The sequence below is a fragment of the Leptodactylus fuscus genome, chromosome 1 (genome assembly GCF_031893055.1).
Source record: "Leptodactylus fuscus isolate aLepFus1 chromosome 1, aLepFus1.hap2, whole genome shotgun sequence".
Classification (NCBI taxonomy): Eukaryota; Metazoa; Chordata; class Amphibia; order Anura; family Leptodactylidae; genus Leptodactylus; species Leptodactylus fuscus.
The window spans coordinates 336,353,011-336,369,468 of NC_134265.1; the positions used below are offsets into that span (position 1 = coordinate 336,353,011).

At 40.7% G+C, this 16,458-nt stretch overlaps 1 protein-coding gene across 1 annotated transcript; it reads right to left on the reverse strand.

The window, feature by feature from the left end:
* Positions 1-474: 474 nt before the first annotated feature.
* LOC142196280 (forkhead box protein I1c-like) lies at positions 475-2,275 on the reverse strand. The gene is made up of 2 exons (XM_075266457.1): positions 1,745-2,275; positions 475-1,135 (listed from the first exon to the last, which is right to left on the reverse strand). The coding sequence occupies exons 1-2, from the start codon at positions 2,244-2,246 to the stop codon at positions 582-584; spliced, it is 1,056 nt and encodes a 351-aa protein (XP_075122558.1). The 5' UTR covers positions 2,247-2,275; the 3' UTR covers positions 475-581.
* Between the last annotated feature and the right edge of the window lie 14,183 nt (positions 2,276-16,458).

The window sequence follows — 16,458 nt, forward strand, 5'->3', positions numbered from 1 at the left end:
GTCCATCAGAAAAATTTGGGTGGCCTTGGTGTACGTTATAGTGTAAAAAAGATATATATATATATATATATATATATATATATATATATATATATATACACATATATTTTAATTTTTTCTATTTTTATTTTTATTTTTTCTCTACATGAAAACCAATTTCATAATTTTTTCCCTTTTTTTAAATCCGTGTTAAAGACTAATTCAAAACGTATTTTTGTTACACAATTTATTGCAAAACTCATACAAACAATGTCAGGTTATATATAAAAATATCAAAAACTCATAAATAAAAACAGTAAAATAAAAAAAAAAAATGCCGCCCCATTCAAACGAATACATTGTACAATGTAGAAAACTATTTACATGGCAGATGATTTTGTGCCGTCATTTTAGTAACGCTTTTTTATTTTTTTTAAAAAAAATTGACGGAATTTAAAAATTCTACAATCAAAAAACAGCAGCGATCTATTGTGACTACGATGTGTTAAATCATGCGGATGTCCCATAGATGTTCCGTAATTCTTGCAAATGTGCGCAAAAAGTTTCTACCAACAGTGTCCGATAGGAGTTATCTCCTGGGATTATACTTCGCTGCCTTCCCTGGAGTAGATGAGGCTGTTGACACTGAAATTATTGTAAAAATGGCTGTTAAATTGACTGTTTTGATGGGAACCGGTGAAAGAATTGTAGTAAGGGCCTCTGTTGAGGTGTAAAGTGTCCTGCAAATCTGCAGATGGTTCTACCACAGGGCCTGAGGTGAAACTGCTTAATCCAGTGATGTTCCTTTGGGAGAGTTCATTGACCAGCCCCAGAGACATCTGTCTGTTCACTGAGCTGGAGTCCAAGGAAGAAGTCATACTGCTAAAAAAGTTATTCAGACAAGGGGTAGAGGTGATTCCTGGGGGAGATGTGCTCTTCCGATCATCTGAGGAGGCTTCCATCTCCGGGGATGATGGGGTCATCATAGATGGGCTATCACCACCTTTCCTCCCTAGAGCCGTGCGACCTTCTTCACCTTTAGCTGTGACCGCTTCAGTGTTGTTGGATTCTGTTCTGCGCTTTCTTTTCCGGCGAAAATTCCCATTATCAAACATTTTCTCACAGTTGGGATCCAGGGTCCAGTAATTGCCCTTACCTAAAAAAATAAAAAAATAATCATGCCAATGAATAAAATTCTAAATAAGTCATATAGAACTTAAAAACAGATCTAAATCACTATAGTATGACATTTTTTTTTAATAAAATCTAGAAATATAAAATTGTATAATATAGATAAATTTTAAAAAATCTCTGAAATAAAAATAATTTTAAATAGATTACAACAAAAAGTTATCTACCGAAATACGTAAAATAAAATGTTATTTATCTTGGTTTTCTTTATCTTTTAAATTTTTATACTTTTTCTTTTTTGAGCCTGGATTTTTCTCAATCTCAGTACACTTCTATAAAAATTTCAAAAATTATTTCCGGATCAGCGACCTTTCTAAACTGCTACATTTTCATGTTTTATGCTTCACTACACTTGAGCCATTTAAGGACAAGAACTCACAGAATTCAGTTATAAAGCTTGGAAGACGCAGGGTTAACAGATATTTTTTAATATTTATGGTTTGATGTAAATTTTTTAAAATTATTTTTGTAAAAAAAGTCATATTAAAATGCATAACTGTAGGTAAGTTGATGGAAATGAATGCCAATATTAAAATAAAACATGAAAATAACGAAAGAATTGTAATCACATTACCTGGGTCATCTTCATCTCTTGGAACTTTTTTGAAACAGTCATTAAGAGACAAATTGTGCCGGATAGAATTTTGCCAGCCCGCTTTACTTTTCTTATAAAAGGGGAAATTGTCCGCCACATATTGATAAATCTGACTTAGGGTCAGTTTCTTTTCTGGTGCATTTTGGATGGCCATTGCAATAAGAGCAGAGTAAGAATATGGAGGCCTCACTAGCTTCAGAAGTTCCTCTTGAGAAGCAATGGACAACCAGCCAAGATCTGTTCCACTGAAACCCGACGAATTTGGCAGAAACTGTCTCTGAGATCCATAAGATGGTGGCATGTAAGAGTTTGGATTGTTTCCATGAAGGTAACTAGATGTATTGTTGACGCCAGGACCACCAAGCCATAAGTAAGGGTTAGTTGAAGGTGGATAGTCCCCAATTCCATAGTTGGCTGTCCTTTGAGATGAATGTAGGTTCTGTTGGTGGTACATTCCGGAGTTGTTACAGTATACTGCCATTTGTTGGCTTCCAGGGCACTTTTAGGAGTCTTCTGAGTCTTCTTGTAGATCTCTGAGCTTCAGTCATGAAGGTGCTTCTGGCAACAGGTGTCTAATGGATTTGGAGAGCTGTCTTTATACCTCTGTGGAGTAGTGATCCTCCCTGCCTGGGGCCAGTGATGGGCGGCTCTCACATGTTAGTTTTTTCTCCACAGCCAGTTGGATGCCTCAGTTGAAAGACAGGGGTGTGTAAAGTGAAGGCTGATCACTAAAGAGGCACCACAGAGAACAATCTGTCTTTTCCCCCATTCATTGTTCTACTGATCTGTCTGCAACTGCATTTCAAGATTTTTTTTTTTCCCATTTTTTGCTGACTTGGATTAAAGTTGTGAAATAAAATCAAAGAAAAAAATTCTTCTGATTCAAAAAAGGCAAGTTCTCCAAATGACCGATTTTCACCTAATAAACCTTATTTATTTAGAAATGTTTAAGAGAAGAGGATCAAACCTTCACGAAATAAAATGATCTCAATAATGATAATAATAGTAATAGGGTAATAATGAATAAAAATATTAATTCTCACAAGATAATATTAAAGAAGAAAATTGTCAGTTTTGCAGTCAATTTTTGTGATATGTAATTTTTAGGTTTTTTAAAATAAATAATATAAATAATTGATACATATATAATGTAAATGTATTACTTTAGTTGTATATATTATTCTAACTTTTTATTGTATTTTACATGTAATTTATAACTACCTTTATTTCACAATATATATTTATTAAATTTCAATAAAAATTTATATTTTACCATTTTATTTTTTCCAGCAGGTTATTGTAGATGGTAAATTACTTTTAGGGCTATGTCAAAAGAACACTAATATTTACAATCCTATCAAATGTTTCTAAGTTGTTTCCTTTTGATTCATTGTAAATATTCAGCTATTTGGTCCATTTTGGTTATTTGACCACCAAACTTTTGTGATGCAAACAGGTGTCTCTAACATTAGACGGAAGATAGAAAAAATAATATATAATAATATCTAATATTTTGTGTAGAAATTATTCTGTAATGTGAGCTACCTGCCTATTATTAAAAGTGGATTAAACGTAGATAGATAGATAGATAGATAGATAGATAGATAGATAGATAGATAGATAGGAGATAGATAGATAGGAGAGAGAGAGATAGATAGATAGATAGATAGATAGATAGATAGATAGATAGATAGGAGATAGATAGATAGATAGATAGATAGATAGATAGATAGATATGAGAGATAGATAGACATTAGAAAGATAGATAGACAGATAATATATAGGTAGATAGATAGATAGGAGATAGATAGATAGATAGATAGATAGATAGATAGATAGATAGATAGTTATTGGTTCTATACAATTTGATTATAGAAATTACTTTGTAATTTGATTTAACAACTTAATGCTAAAAGTGTTCTGAATGTAGATATATAGATATGAGATAAATTGATTTTAAATATATATGTAAGTAGATGTAGATAGATGTACTGTATGCAGATCTAAAGCTAGATAGACAGATGGATACAGAAATAAATATATGTATGTATAGATAGTTAGATAGATAGATGATAGATAGATAGATAGATAGATAGATAGATAGATAGATAGATAGATACTGTAGATAGATAAATAGATAGAAGATAGATAGATAGATAGATACTGTAAATAGATAAAAAGATAGATAGTTACTGTAAATAGGTAGACAGATAGATAGATAGATAGATAGATAGATAGATAGACAAGTATATAGATAAATAGATATATGCTTCAAATAGATAGATACTGTAGATAGAGATAGATATTAGATAGATAGATAGATAGATAGATAGATAGATAGATAGATACTGTAGATAGATAGATAGATAGATAGATAGATAGGAGATAGATAGATAGATAGATAGATAGATAGATAGATAGATAGATAGATAGATAGATAATATATAGATACTGTAGATAGATAAATAGATAGATAGATAGATACTGTAGATAGATAGATAGATAGATAGATAGATACTGTAGATAGATAAATAGATAGAAGATAGATAGATAGATAGATAGATACTGTAAATAGATAAAAAGATAGATAGTTACTGTAAATAGGTAGGTAGACAGATAGATAGATAGATAGATAGATAGACAAGTATATAGATAAATAGATATATGCTTCAAATAGATAGATACTGTAGATAGAGATAGATATTAGATAGATAGATACTGTAGATAGATAGATAGATAGATAGATAAATAGATAGATACTGTAGATAGATAAATAGATAGATAGATAGATACTGTAGATAGATAGATAGATAGATAGATAGATAGATAGATAGATAATAGATAGATACTGTAGATAGATAGATAGATAGATAGATAGATAGATAGATAGATAGATAGATAGATAGATAAATACTGTACATAGATCGAAACAAAACTGGACTTCAGAAAAACTATTCTTTTGTGGGGTTGAAATTAGAATAGGATAATTTTAGTTCAACAAAATGCTCTTGCAGTATAACTTTTTTGTTATGGAATTTTTTCCTGAATGTGAATGACAATATTTATTTGATATTTTTGTCGACTTCCCAACAGTCATATACTCATTAGAAGGCACAGTATATATATATATATATATATATATATATATCTTTACTCGAAAAGCTTTTTATATACTTGTATCTACTAGAAGTATATACATATATTTACATGATAGGACTACTGGCATACTGGCATTAAACAACAACAAATAACTTCTAGAGAACATCCTATGTATCAATTTAATCTGATCTAGACATCACTCATATTTATTTAATGAATTAGATGATTAGTAACTTTGTAGCTTTTTTAGTTCATTCTAACATAAGTTAAACTCAACGGATTTTATGAATATTACATGAGGGCACGTTTAAGGCGTTTGTGGGAATGACAGCTTCTGCTGGTTGTATAAATAGTGTATTGAGCTGAATAATGAATATTTCATGAATTTAGAAGGCTGAAAATATTTCAAGGATTTGACTGCAATATAATCCACTTTGTTAATATTAGATGAAGAAAGAAAGAAAGAAAGAAAGAAAGAAAGAAAGAAAGAAAGAAAGAAAGAAAGAACCAATCAATATTGCAAAAGACAGACATGATATTAGGTAAATATGCCTGATGATAGATAGATAGATAGATAGATAGATAGATAGATAGATAGGAGATAGATAGATAGATGATAGATAGATAGATATAGAGATAGCAATAGATAGGAGATAGATAGATAGATAGATAGATAAATGATAGATAGATAGATAGATAGATAGGAGATAGATAGATAAATGATAGATAGATAGATAGATAGATAGATAGATAGATAGATAGATAGATAGATATAGAGATAGCAATAGATAGGAGATAGATAGATAGATAGATAGATAGATGATAGATAGATAGATCGATAGATCGATAGGAGATAGATAGATAAATGATAGATAGATAGATAGATAGATAGATAGATAGGAGATAGAGAGATAGATAGATAGATAGACAATATCAATTTGGACTTCAGAAAAATATTGTGGGATGGAAAGAAATTTTAAAAAAGCAGGAATAACATATTAACAATAGAGAGAAACATATTCCTACTTTAGGATTAGAAAAATAAAATAAAGCTCAAAACATTTAAAGGATTTTATTGCAATATTTGGTTTCTGCTAGTCATAGATAGATAGATAGATAGATAGATAGACAGACAGACAGACAGACAGACAGACAGACAGACAGATAGATAGATAGATAGATAGATAGATAGATGATAAATAGATAGATAGATAGATATGAGATAGATAGATAGATTGATAGATAGATAGATAGATAGATATGAGATGGATAGATAGATATGAGATAGATATATAGATAGATAGAAGATAGATAGATAGATAGATAGATATGAGATAGATAGATAGATAGATAGATAGATAGGAGATAGATAGATATGAGATGGATAGATAGATAGATAGATAGATAGATAGATAGATAGATAGATAGATGGATAGATAGATAGGCTTCTAAAAAGTAGGCAGCATTGCAATATCAAATGTTTCAGTCCTTAAAGGGGTGTTACCACACAAAAATAACCCAATTTAAATTAATAGACAATTAATAGTTAAACATTTTTGCACATAATAATAATAATAATAATAATAATAATAATAATAATAATAATAATAATGCATTTTGCAGAGATTTTCTCAAACCATCTTTTGTCTCATTCTATTTGCCAATGGATATAACCATGAATGCAAAAACTTTCTATCTTCTGAAAACCAGCTATGATGTCCTTATTACGGCCGGGTTATCTTCTCATACATGTAGTGTCCCCGCCTGCTCCTGTGTAAAGAACACAAATACATGGCTGGGTTCTGACAAGTCCCAGACCATAGAAAGTTTCTGTGTTCATAGTCATATCCTTTGGCAACTGATGAAAATAAGAGATGTCACCAGTTAGATGGTCAGAGACAATATTTAACGCTTTGCGATATTGTTAATTATTAGATTTGAGTATTTAGATGTCCGCAAAATGAAATATGGTTATATAACTGGGAAAACCACTTCAAGCAGTATATTAAGGAGAGAAATGTTGCACTGGGCTAAAAAAATTCCTTTTAGTTTTTTTTTTTTAAAATATTATAGGGCTGCATAGCTTGCTTAGCAATAGCTATCTACCCTGTCACATTTAGATAGATAGATAGATAGATAGATAGATAGGGTAATAGATGGATAGATATATAGATAGATAAGAGATGATAGATAGGAGATACTGTAGATAGATAGATAGATAGATAGATAGATAGATAGATGAGAGATAGATAGATAGATAGATAGATAGATAGATAGATAGATAGATAGATAGGAGATAGATAGATAGATAGATAGATAGATAGATAGATAGATAGATAATAGATAGGAGATAGATAGATGGATGGATAGATAGATAGATAGATAGGAGATAGATAGATAGATGGATGGATAGATAGATAGATAGATAGATAGATAGATAGATAGATAGATAGATAATAGATAGATAGGAGATAGATAGATAGATAGATAGATAGATAGATAGGAGATAGATGGATGGATAGATAGATAGGAGATAGATAGATAGATAGATAGATAGATAGGAGATAGATGGATGGATAGATAGATAGGAGATAGATAGATAGATAGATAGGAGATAGATAGATAGATAGATAGATAGATAGGAGATAGATAGATAGATAGGAGATAGATGGATGGATAGATAGATAGATAGAAGATAGCTAGATAGATAGATAGATAGATAGATAGATAGATAGATAGATAGATAGATAGATAGGAGATAGATAGATGATAGATGATAGATAGATGATAGCCTTGTGTGAACTAGCCCTTATGCGGCAGAGGAACCTTGAGTCTCCTCATATCCCAGGCCCGGATTTGACTACATCTGTATTCAGTGCACTTCTCCAGCACTCCAGTGGTGGCGCTCACCTGCTCATAGGGTGCAGAGCATAGGGGTGGAGCAAAGTGACAAAGTAATATTTAAAGGGAACTTCCACTTTCACATCAGTCTCTTCTATTAAAACAATATGACCAAAAAGAAGGTAGCCACTGGGCATTATATCCACAGACAGAAGTATGGTGGCCATAAATGAAGTCTTATATGCTAAAGAAAAATGAGGACAGTGAAGGATATCGTCCTAATCTTTGTTTCAGTGGTCAGTCTGAGCTTTAGGATCCGGATTTGGGTTGTCACATGTTCACTGTATTCAGATTGGATTATTTTATTCTATACGGGGTTAATAATCAGTTTATACATAACTAAACCTCAAAGCAGGCCGGTAGATTTCTACTAGTGACTGGTAGCAATGTCTACATGAGTTTATGGAGCCATCTATGGGTGACTTCTGGAACTACAGGCAGATATAATTATCTTTCATCTCACCCTCTAACTACACATATTCACCATTAGCAGTCCTCGGTTATTTCTATATACCATTGTACAGTAGTACAGGATAAAATGGCAAAAATATTCATCTATACTTCTTCCTGTCTGTCGCTGTGACTGCTGCTATGCAGGAACACACAGAATATAGCAAAGGGGAAGAAGTCAACCTGTAAACTGGTCCCTCTCTTGTCCTGGGTCGGTCTGCCCCAAGGGTACGTATGATTTAGTCTAAGTAGCTTCTGTGTTTTTAGATTTAGTAGATTCAATTGATCCTTTTCTAATTGTATGGATTAAAATGCCCCCCAGGACCAGATTACCTTCAAATTGACCCAAAGTGGTTACTCATGTGCCTAGAGATAACTCAGTTTAGGATTTTGGAGGTTTGCCCATCAAGTAACTGCACATACCATAGATTTTGTTATAAGCGATTATTGACGCTACTATAGCATACAGTCTACGGCGGTGTATGGACAGTCTACTGCGGTGTATGGACAGTCTACTGCGGTGTATGGACAGTCTACTGCGGTGTATGGACAGTCTACTGCGGTGTATGGACGGTCTACTGCGGTGTATGGACAGTCTACTGCAGTGTATGGACAGTCTACTGCGGTGTATGGACAGTCTACTGCGGTGTATAGACAGTCTACTGCGGTGTATGGACGGTCTACTGCGGTGTATGGACGGTCTACTGCGGTGTATGGACGGTCTACTGCGGTGTATGGACGGTCTACTGCGGTGTATGGACGGTCTACTGCGGTGTATGGACGGTCTACTGCGGTGTATGGACGGTCTACTGCGGTGTATGGACGGTCTACTGCGGTGTATGGACGGTCTACTGCGGTGTATGGACGGTCTACTGCGGTGTATGGACGGTCTACTGCAGTGTATGGACGGTCTACTGCAGTGTATGGACGGTCTACTGCGGTGTATAGACAGTCTACTGCGGTGTATGGACGGTCTACTGCGGTGTATAGACAGTCTACTGCGGTGTATGGACGGTCTACTGCAGTGTATGGACGGTCTACTGCAGTGTATGGACGGTCTACTGCAGTGTATGGACAGTCTACTGCGGTGTATAGACAGTCTACTGCGGTGTATGGACAGTCTACTGCAGTGTATGGACGGTCTACTGCAGTGTATGGACGGTCTACTGCGGTGTATGGACAGTCTACTGCGGTGTATGGACGGTCTACTGCAGTGTATAGACAGTCTACTGCGGTGTATGGACAGTCTACTGCAGTGTATGGACGGTCTACTGCAGTGTATGGACGGTCTACTGCGGTGTATGGACAGTCTACTGCGGTGTATGGACGGTCTACTGCAGTGTATAGACAGTCTACTGCGGTGTATGGACAGTCTACTGCAGTGTATGGACGGTCTACTGCAGTGTATGGACAGTCTACTGCGGTGTATGGACTTTCACTCTGTCATCTAATCTGGAGCTGGTAATCCTGATAGTGATCCTGTAATATAGCCCGGCCAGAAAAACCTTTGTTATCCAGGCCCTCAGTTTTGACCCAACTAGAAATTATCTTAAATTTGCTGCCCACTTCCACCTACAAATCCAAGGAGCTGCGATGTGCGCCACCCCAACCATCGGATGGAGGGAGGAAGCCGTCATCTTTAACCCCTTCCCGCCACGAGCATTTTTTAATTTTCATTCTGGCCCCCCCCCACCCCTTTTAAAACCCCACACTTTTTAATTTTTCCACTCTCAGCCATATGAGGTCTTAATGTTTGCAGGACAGATTGTTTTACATGACGCCACCATTAATTATTCTGTACAATGTACTGGGAAACTGGAAAAAAAATCAGAATGGAGTGGATTTGAAGAAAAAATGCATTTGTGTGACTTTCTTGCGGGGTTCGTTTTCACGGCGTTCACTGTGCAGCCAAGATGACATGTCCCCTGTATTCTATGTTATGGTACGATTCTGGAGATACCAAATTTATATGGTTTTATTTACATTTTAACCCCTTAATAAAAATCCTAAACTTTTTATAACAGTCGCCATATTCTGACACCTGTAACTTTTTTATACTTCCGTGTACGGGGATACATAGGGGTTGTTTTTTTTTTTTGCGGCGTCAGCTGTACTTTTTAGTTCTACCATTTTGGGGAATTGCTATTGCTTTGATCACTTTTTATTCAAATTTTTATCAGAGGCAAAACAGTGACAAAAAATGGCAGTTTGGCACTTCTGATTTTTTTTCCCTGCTACGTTTACTGTACGGGAAAAATATTTTTATAGATTTGTAGAGCGGGCGTTTTCGGACACAGGGGTACCTAATGTGTAGGTGTTTTACAGTATTTACCTACTTTTATATGTGTTCAGGGGAAAGGGGGGGGGGGATTTGAACTTTTAATATTTTTTTAACATTTTTTTATTCATTCATTCATTCATTCATTCATTTCTAGAGGTCTTGAACCCCAAGGGGTTTGATCACTACTGCAATGCAAAAAAATGGCAGTTTTATTGCAGGCTACATAGAATAGCCTGCAATAGAAAATAATGAAAGGCAGGCTTGTGAGCCTTCACAAGGCTCCTGGCTGTCACGGTAAAGGGTCGCTGGCCCCAGAGTTTGCCCGGGTGTCGGCGATCCCCAGCAAATTGGCGGCGCTCACACGCTGATGGTACAATGGCACCTTCGTCAGCTTTGACACATATAAAACAGCAGACACCCAATGACTATGGGGGCCGCCCAGCTCCCGAGCGGCTGCCATTTTTATACACCTTGCATTTGCTGTACTAGTATGGCAGATGTCAGGAAAGGGTTACTGAAGTTTATTCAGACCCAACGCTAATGCTTGTGATCAGAGTTCACTATGATTGTGGGCCTGAGCTTAAATTTGTTTTCTCTGAAATTGTACCAACCCGTGAAAAGTGAACTGTGAAAGTAAAGTCTGTAAGAAAATCACAGAAACACGGTTTTTCTCCAATTCCACCCCATTCTGAATCTTACAATATGGGCCATTACAATACAGTGCAGTCTTCTATTCTCTAGAGCCTTATCGCTCTGTTCCCTATGTATAATGGTGATCACTCAGCAGGTTCACATCCCAATCTGCAATGTGAATTCAGTACACGGCTTACACTTTGCTTCCACCCCCCATCTATTCTGTGATTGGACGGATGACCTGTCAATCACAGTTTGTCTATAAAAGAATCCCTAAGCAGGGCGTTCCCACCCCCAGAAGATGCGGACATGTTATATCAGTGATATGTATGTTGTGAGGGGTTGTAGCAAGCCTAGGGACACAATTGGCAGGGTCACGCACAACGTCACATTTATCTGCATGCATTCAAAGCATTGAGATTATATGGCAGAATAGATGTGCCCCCGTAATGACACATGGCGGGATAGCTGCCACCCCATGACAATGGCTGCAGGTTTCCAGTTTTATTCCCTATTTAAGTAAAGTAACTACATAAACAGGGACATGGTCAAGTGTATATAGGGGATAAGGATAAGTTCACATAATCAGATTCTTTCTCCTGAGCTTTCTGTAGAAGACTGCGGGGATTTACCGTATTACCAACATACATTCCCCCTTCCCTGTTAAAGTAAACACCCCGGCGATAAATAACATACGGACACCATTAACCATTTGTGTGGGTGAAAGTCGGCCACAGCGTATTTATTTATAAAACAGTAGATAAGAACAACTTTGGGTTGCCATGGAAACCAAACCCCATGGTAACCACAAATGTAAACATCATTTATAACATGAGGTAAGAACAACGTTGGGTTGCCATAGCAACCATCACCATGGCAACCAAAATGTAAACATAACCCATTGATCAACATAGACAGGTCAGGAAACAGGTGACCCGGCCCCCTCCCGCGGAGGGGCATCATCTCGCCGTCACCCTACTTCCTGTTCATCACCGCCACGGAGGTACCCGCGTGGCTACACCGGGTGCCGACCCCCACCCAGCAAAAATAGAGCCTGCTCCATGCCATCCTGGAGGCCCGACAGGAATATGTCGAGGCCAATATCATTGGGGTGAACCCCATCCTCCCTGAGGAGCCGAGCATTGTCACCCTCAAGCTGCCGATGCCTTATAACAACACCCCCCCTTGAACGAACAAATCGCGCCATACGGGAATTCACTGATCGCCGACACCGTTCGGCGGACTTGGCATCCCTGGAACCATGCCAACGGACTCGAGGAACAATCTCGGACCAAACTAAGACGAGGTCCGAGAAAAACCCGGGTAACCGCTCCAAGTCTGTCCGCATAACCGCAAGCAATTCGGCCATGCGAACAAAGCAAAGATCGTTCCCGCCGGCATGTATCACCAGGATCACCTGGCCGTCGACACCTCAACTGAACTCCACTGCCTCGGGAAGAACTTGGGACCACCTCATGCCGCGAATGCCCCTCCAAACAACCTGTATACGCTGGAAGCCAAGGCTGCTACCACCCGGACGAGATGAAGCCCTCTGCTCAGCCCAATAAAAGAAGGAATGTCCCAATAAGAACACGACAGGATCCCGCTGATCTGAAAAAGAAGGAGAAAGAATTAAAGAACCAATTCGGGCCTGATGTACCGAGCATAACACCCAGATCTCCAACGCCCAATGCGCTTAAGCTCCTTCTCAGACAGACCGGCGCGAGCTCCTCAGTGGCGGCCCCAATCCGGAACGAATGAGTGCCGTAATCAGAGGACAGCAAACCAATGTACACCAAGCCCCGTTTCAAAAGCGTTTCAAATTGAAATCTAGACAAAGGGGAACCATCACTATGCGCAAGAAAAACAGGGGACGCCGGGCGGACCCGTGCATAAGCCGCAACGGTCTGTACCGGGCAAACCGAGCCTGTAACTGCCTGAAGCAGCAACCACTCCCCCTTACCCAAAACGTCCGTCTTGGAACGACGCACCCAAACCCGAATCGAGCTGTGGGACAAAATCACATCGCCCTCTAACAAACCCCCCGACCGTTTTAGGGAAGGGGACACCAGTTCGCCCACCCGCAAAGCCCCGAAAAATGCCAAGCAACACGCCGCCGAAAATAGGCTGGACTCATAAGGCTCACCGCAGAAAAAGGGGGAAGCCGACACCAAACGCGTGAGGACCTCGTACGTGATCGGATGCCTGCTATCCTTACGTGCTCCCTCTTCCAACCCTTTAAGGCCTGTCTAATGCAAAAACATCCCGTAACATCTTCCACACCTGACAATTTGAGGAAAAAACCCACACCAGCTAAGCGACGCTGAGCCACGCACGCAGAAACCCCAGCCTGACGCAAACTGAGCAGATAATCAATGGTCAAACGTAACAAAAACGTGCGATCACCCCACCGAATCTCACCCTTGGCCATGGCACACCATTCACCCCAGGCCTTACCGTGTCCACGCCAAGTGACCGGAGCAACAGAGGACTGTATCAGCGGCAGGAGTCTTTCACCACCAAATCCCACAAGTGGGAGGGACACGGTACACCCTCCTGCGCAGCCTGTGGAAGCGCCTCCCGGAACTCCTGCCAACGAAAGCGTGAGAGAGGATCAGCCACTACATTCTCAACACTGGGGACATGACGTGCCCTGAACCAAATATTTAGCTCAAGACACCTCAGCACCAGGTGCCGCAGCAGAGAGAGAACGGGAAGAGAGGAAGAAGTTAACCGGTTAACACAATGGACCACAGACAAGTTATCTGTCCAAAAGCGAACCCTACGATTCCGGAGCTCAGATCCCCACACCTCGATAGCCACCACAATAGGGAAAAGCTCCAGAAGCGTAAGATTGGTACACAAGCCGGCATCCCGCCAGGAATCCGGCCATGGCTCCGCGCACCACTGTGTACCGAGAACCGCCCCAAAACCCAGACTGCCGGCAGCATCGGTAAAGAGCGAAATATCAGAATTGGACACCTCAGGCATCTGCCAACACGTGTGACCATTATAGTTCTCTAAGAAGGACAACCACGTGGACAAATCAGCCTTCATCGGCTTGGTAACACGAATGTGATGCCCAGGGGAAGAAACCCCTCCAGTAGCCAAGGAAAGGCGCCTAGAGAAGACCCGACCCATAGGCATGACCCTGCAAGCAAAAACTAACAGGCCTAGAAGAGATTGTAGCTGCTTCAGCGTAACTTTTTGAACCGACAGGAAACCTAACAGCAGGTCCCGAAGCTTTGCAAGCTTATCCTCCGGGAGACGAAACACCATAACCTCGGTATCGAACTCGATACCGAGGAAGGAAAGACGGGAACAAGGGCCCTCCGTCTTTTCGGCGGAAAGCGGGACACCAAAATCCTGCATCAGGGACCGGAAAGTATTCAGGAGCCGATCACAAAGCCCAGAACCCGGAAGACCAACAAAAAGGAAGTCGTCCAGGTAATGAGTGATGGAAACGGACCCTGATTCGACACGCACCACCCATTCCAAAAAGGAGCTGAACATCTCGAAATAATGACACGAGATGGAACAGCCCATGGGGAGGCAGGTATCATAAAAATACCTGCCATCCACCATACACCCCAGCAAATGATGGCAATCCGGGTGGACGGGGAGGAGGCGAAAAGCCGACTCTATGTCCGACTTCGCCAACATGGCCCCTCGGCCAGCGCGGCGAACTAAGTCCACCGCCCTGTCGAAGGAAACATATGAAACAGACGCCTCGTCCTTAGGAATGCCATCATTCACGGAGGAGCCCTTAGGGAATGAGAGATGCTGAATCAATCGAAACTTCCCTGGTTCCTTCTTCGGAACCACCCCCAGAGGGGAAACCCGGAGGTTCTGAAAAGGAGGAGAATCAAAAGGACCGACCATACGCCCCAATGAAACCTCCTTCCAAACTTTATCCCTAAGGGCATCCGGGTAATCCCGAGCAGATTTTAAATTTGGAGCTATAACCGGGGATCTAGAAAAAACAAAGGGAATAAAAAACCCAAACGAAAAACCAAATCTCAACTGAGCGGCAGCCTGAGTGTCAGGGTAGCGGTCTAGCCACGGTAGCATCTTTACTACGTTCACCGGAGTCCTTGGATTCCGCTGAACCTTTGGTCGACGGCTTAGGGGGTCTTGAGCACCTGGCTGCGGCATGAGGTCCCCCGCAAGAGGAACATTCATGCTTAAATTTACAGAGTCCGAAGAAACGGCAATGGCCTTCATTGAAGAGCCAGCACGTTCCCGGCCTACGGACGGCCACCGGACCAGGGGCAGAGGCTCCCGATCCGGTGGCCCCGGACTGAAAGGGCGAAGGCCTTTGCGACATCATTAAACGCAGCCAGACCGAAGTAGCCTGAACGGCCCAACCCAGCTCAGGTTGCATGGACAAGCGCCTCCGGAACTCCTCGTCATAGCGCCACCAGGCGCTGCCGCCATGCGACTTGTACGCACCATAGATCGTGTCCATATAGATGAACAATTCCGAGCAACGTTCCGGATGGCGCTGGCCCATAACACAACCTAAAACCGCAAAAGCCTGGATCCAGTTATTTATGGTCTTTGCAACTCGGGGGCGCCTATCGACCGCCCTCTCCAAGGCTACCCGCCTCTCTTTGTCCACTGTATGCTGGTCAACAGACAAGAGAGACCAAATATCAACATACTGATTACCGTATATTTTCAATCTGGTCTCCTCATCCAGGTGGGCCCCTAAAGGGCTAACACCGCAAAACAGTGATTCCTTAAATAAACTAGCAGGGGGAGGTTTAGACTCAACCCCCCGCTTCTTTTCTAGCTGCGAAACCAAAGCTCTCAAGGTAGGAAGCATGTCACCCCCCTCCCCCGCCCCCCAAGCCCCAGCAAAGTCACACTCACCACTCGGAGGCACAGCAGGTAAGTCCACTGCCGGAACCGATCGTGGCGCCGTGCCGGCCCGACTGGCCTCACGTGAATCCCGCTCCCGCGGGGCATCAGGCACCTGCCTCTGGCTGCGACGACGAGACGAACGGGAGGAACCACGGGGGCTGGAAGATGAACCGGAAGAAGAGGACGGGGACCGGCGGCGAGATGACTTGGACCGCTTGGAACGAGTGGAACGCCTGGAGGATCTGGAACCCTTCCTGCCGCGGGCATGTCTACGCTTCTCCCTACGGCGCCTACGCCGTGACCGATCCCGAGAAGAATCAGAGGAAGAGGAAGACTGGGATCTATCCCTCTTATGGGACCTGCGATGCTGAGAGCCACTCGCAGACAACTGCTCCAAGGCCACCGGGGCACTGTATAGGGATAACACCTGGGATGGAGGAGACATAGGAGGGTGAATAAATTG

Excerpts from the sequence above, each read along its gene's own strand:
- LOC142196280 (XM_075266457.1), bottom strand. The coding sequence starts at position 2,246 with ATGGCAGTATACTGTAACAACTCCGGAATGTACCACCAACAGAACCTA. Across the intron at positions 1,136-1,744 it reads AAGAGATGAAGATGACCCAG|GTAAGGGCAATTACTGGACC; the intron begins GTAATGTGATTA and ends TTATTTTTTTAG.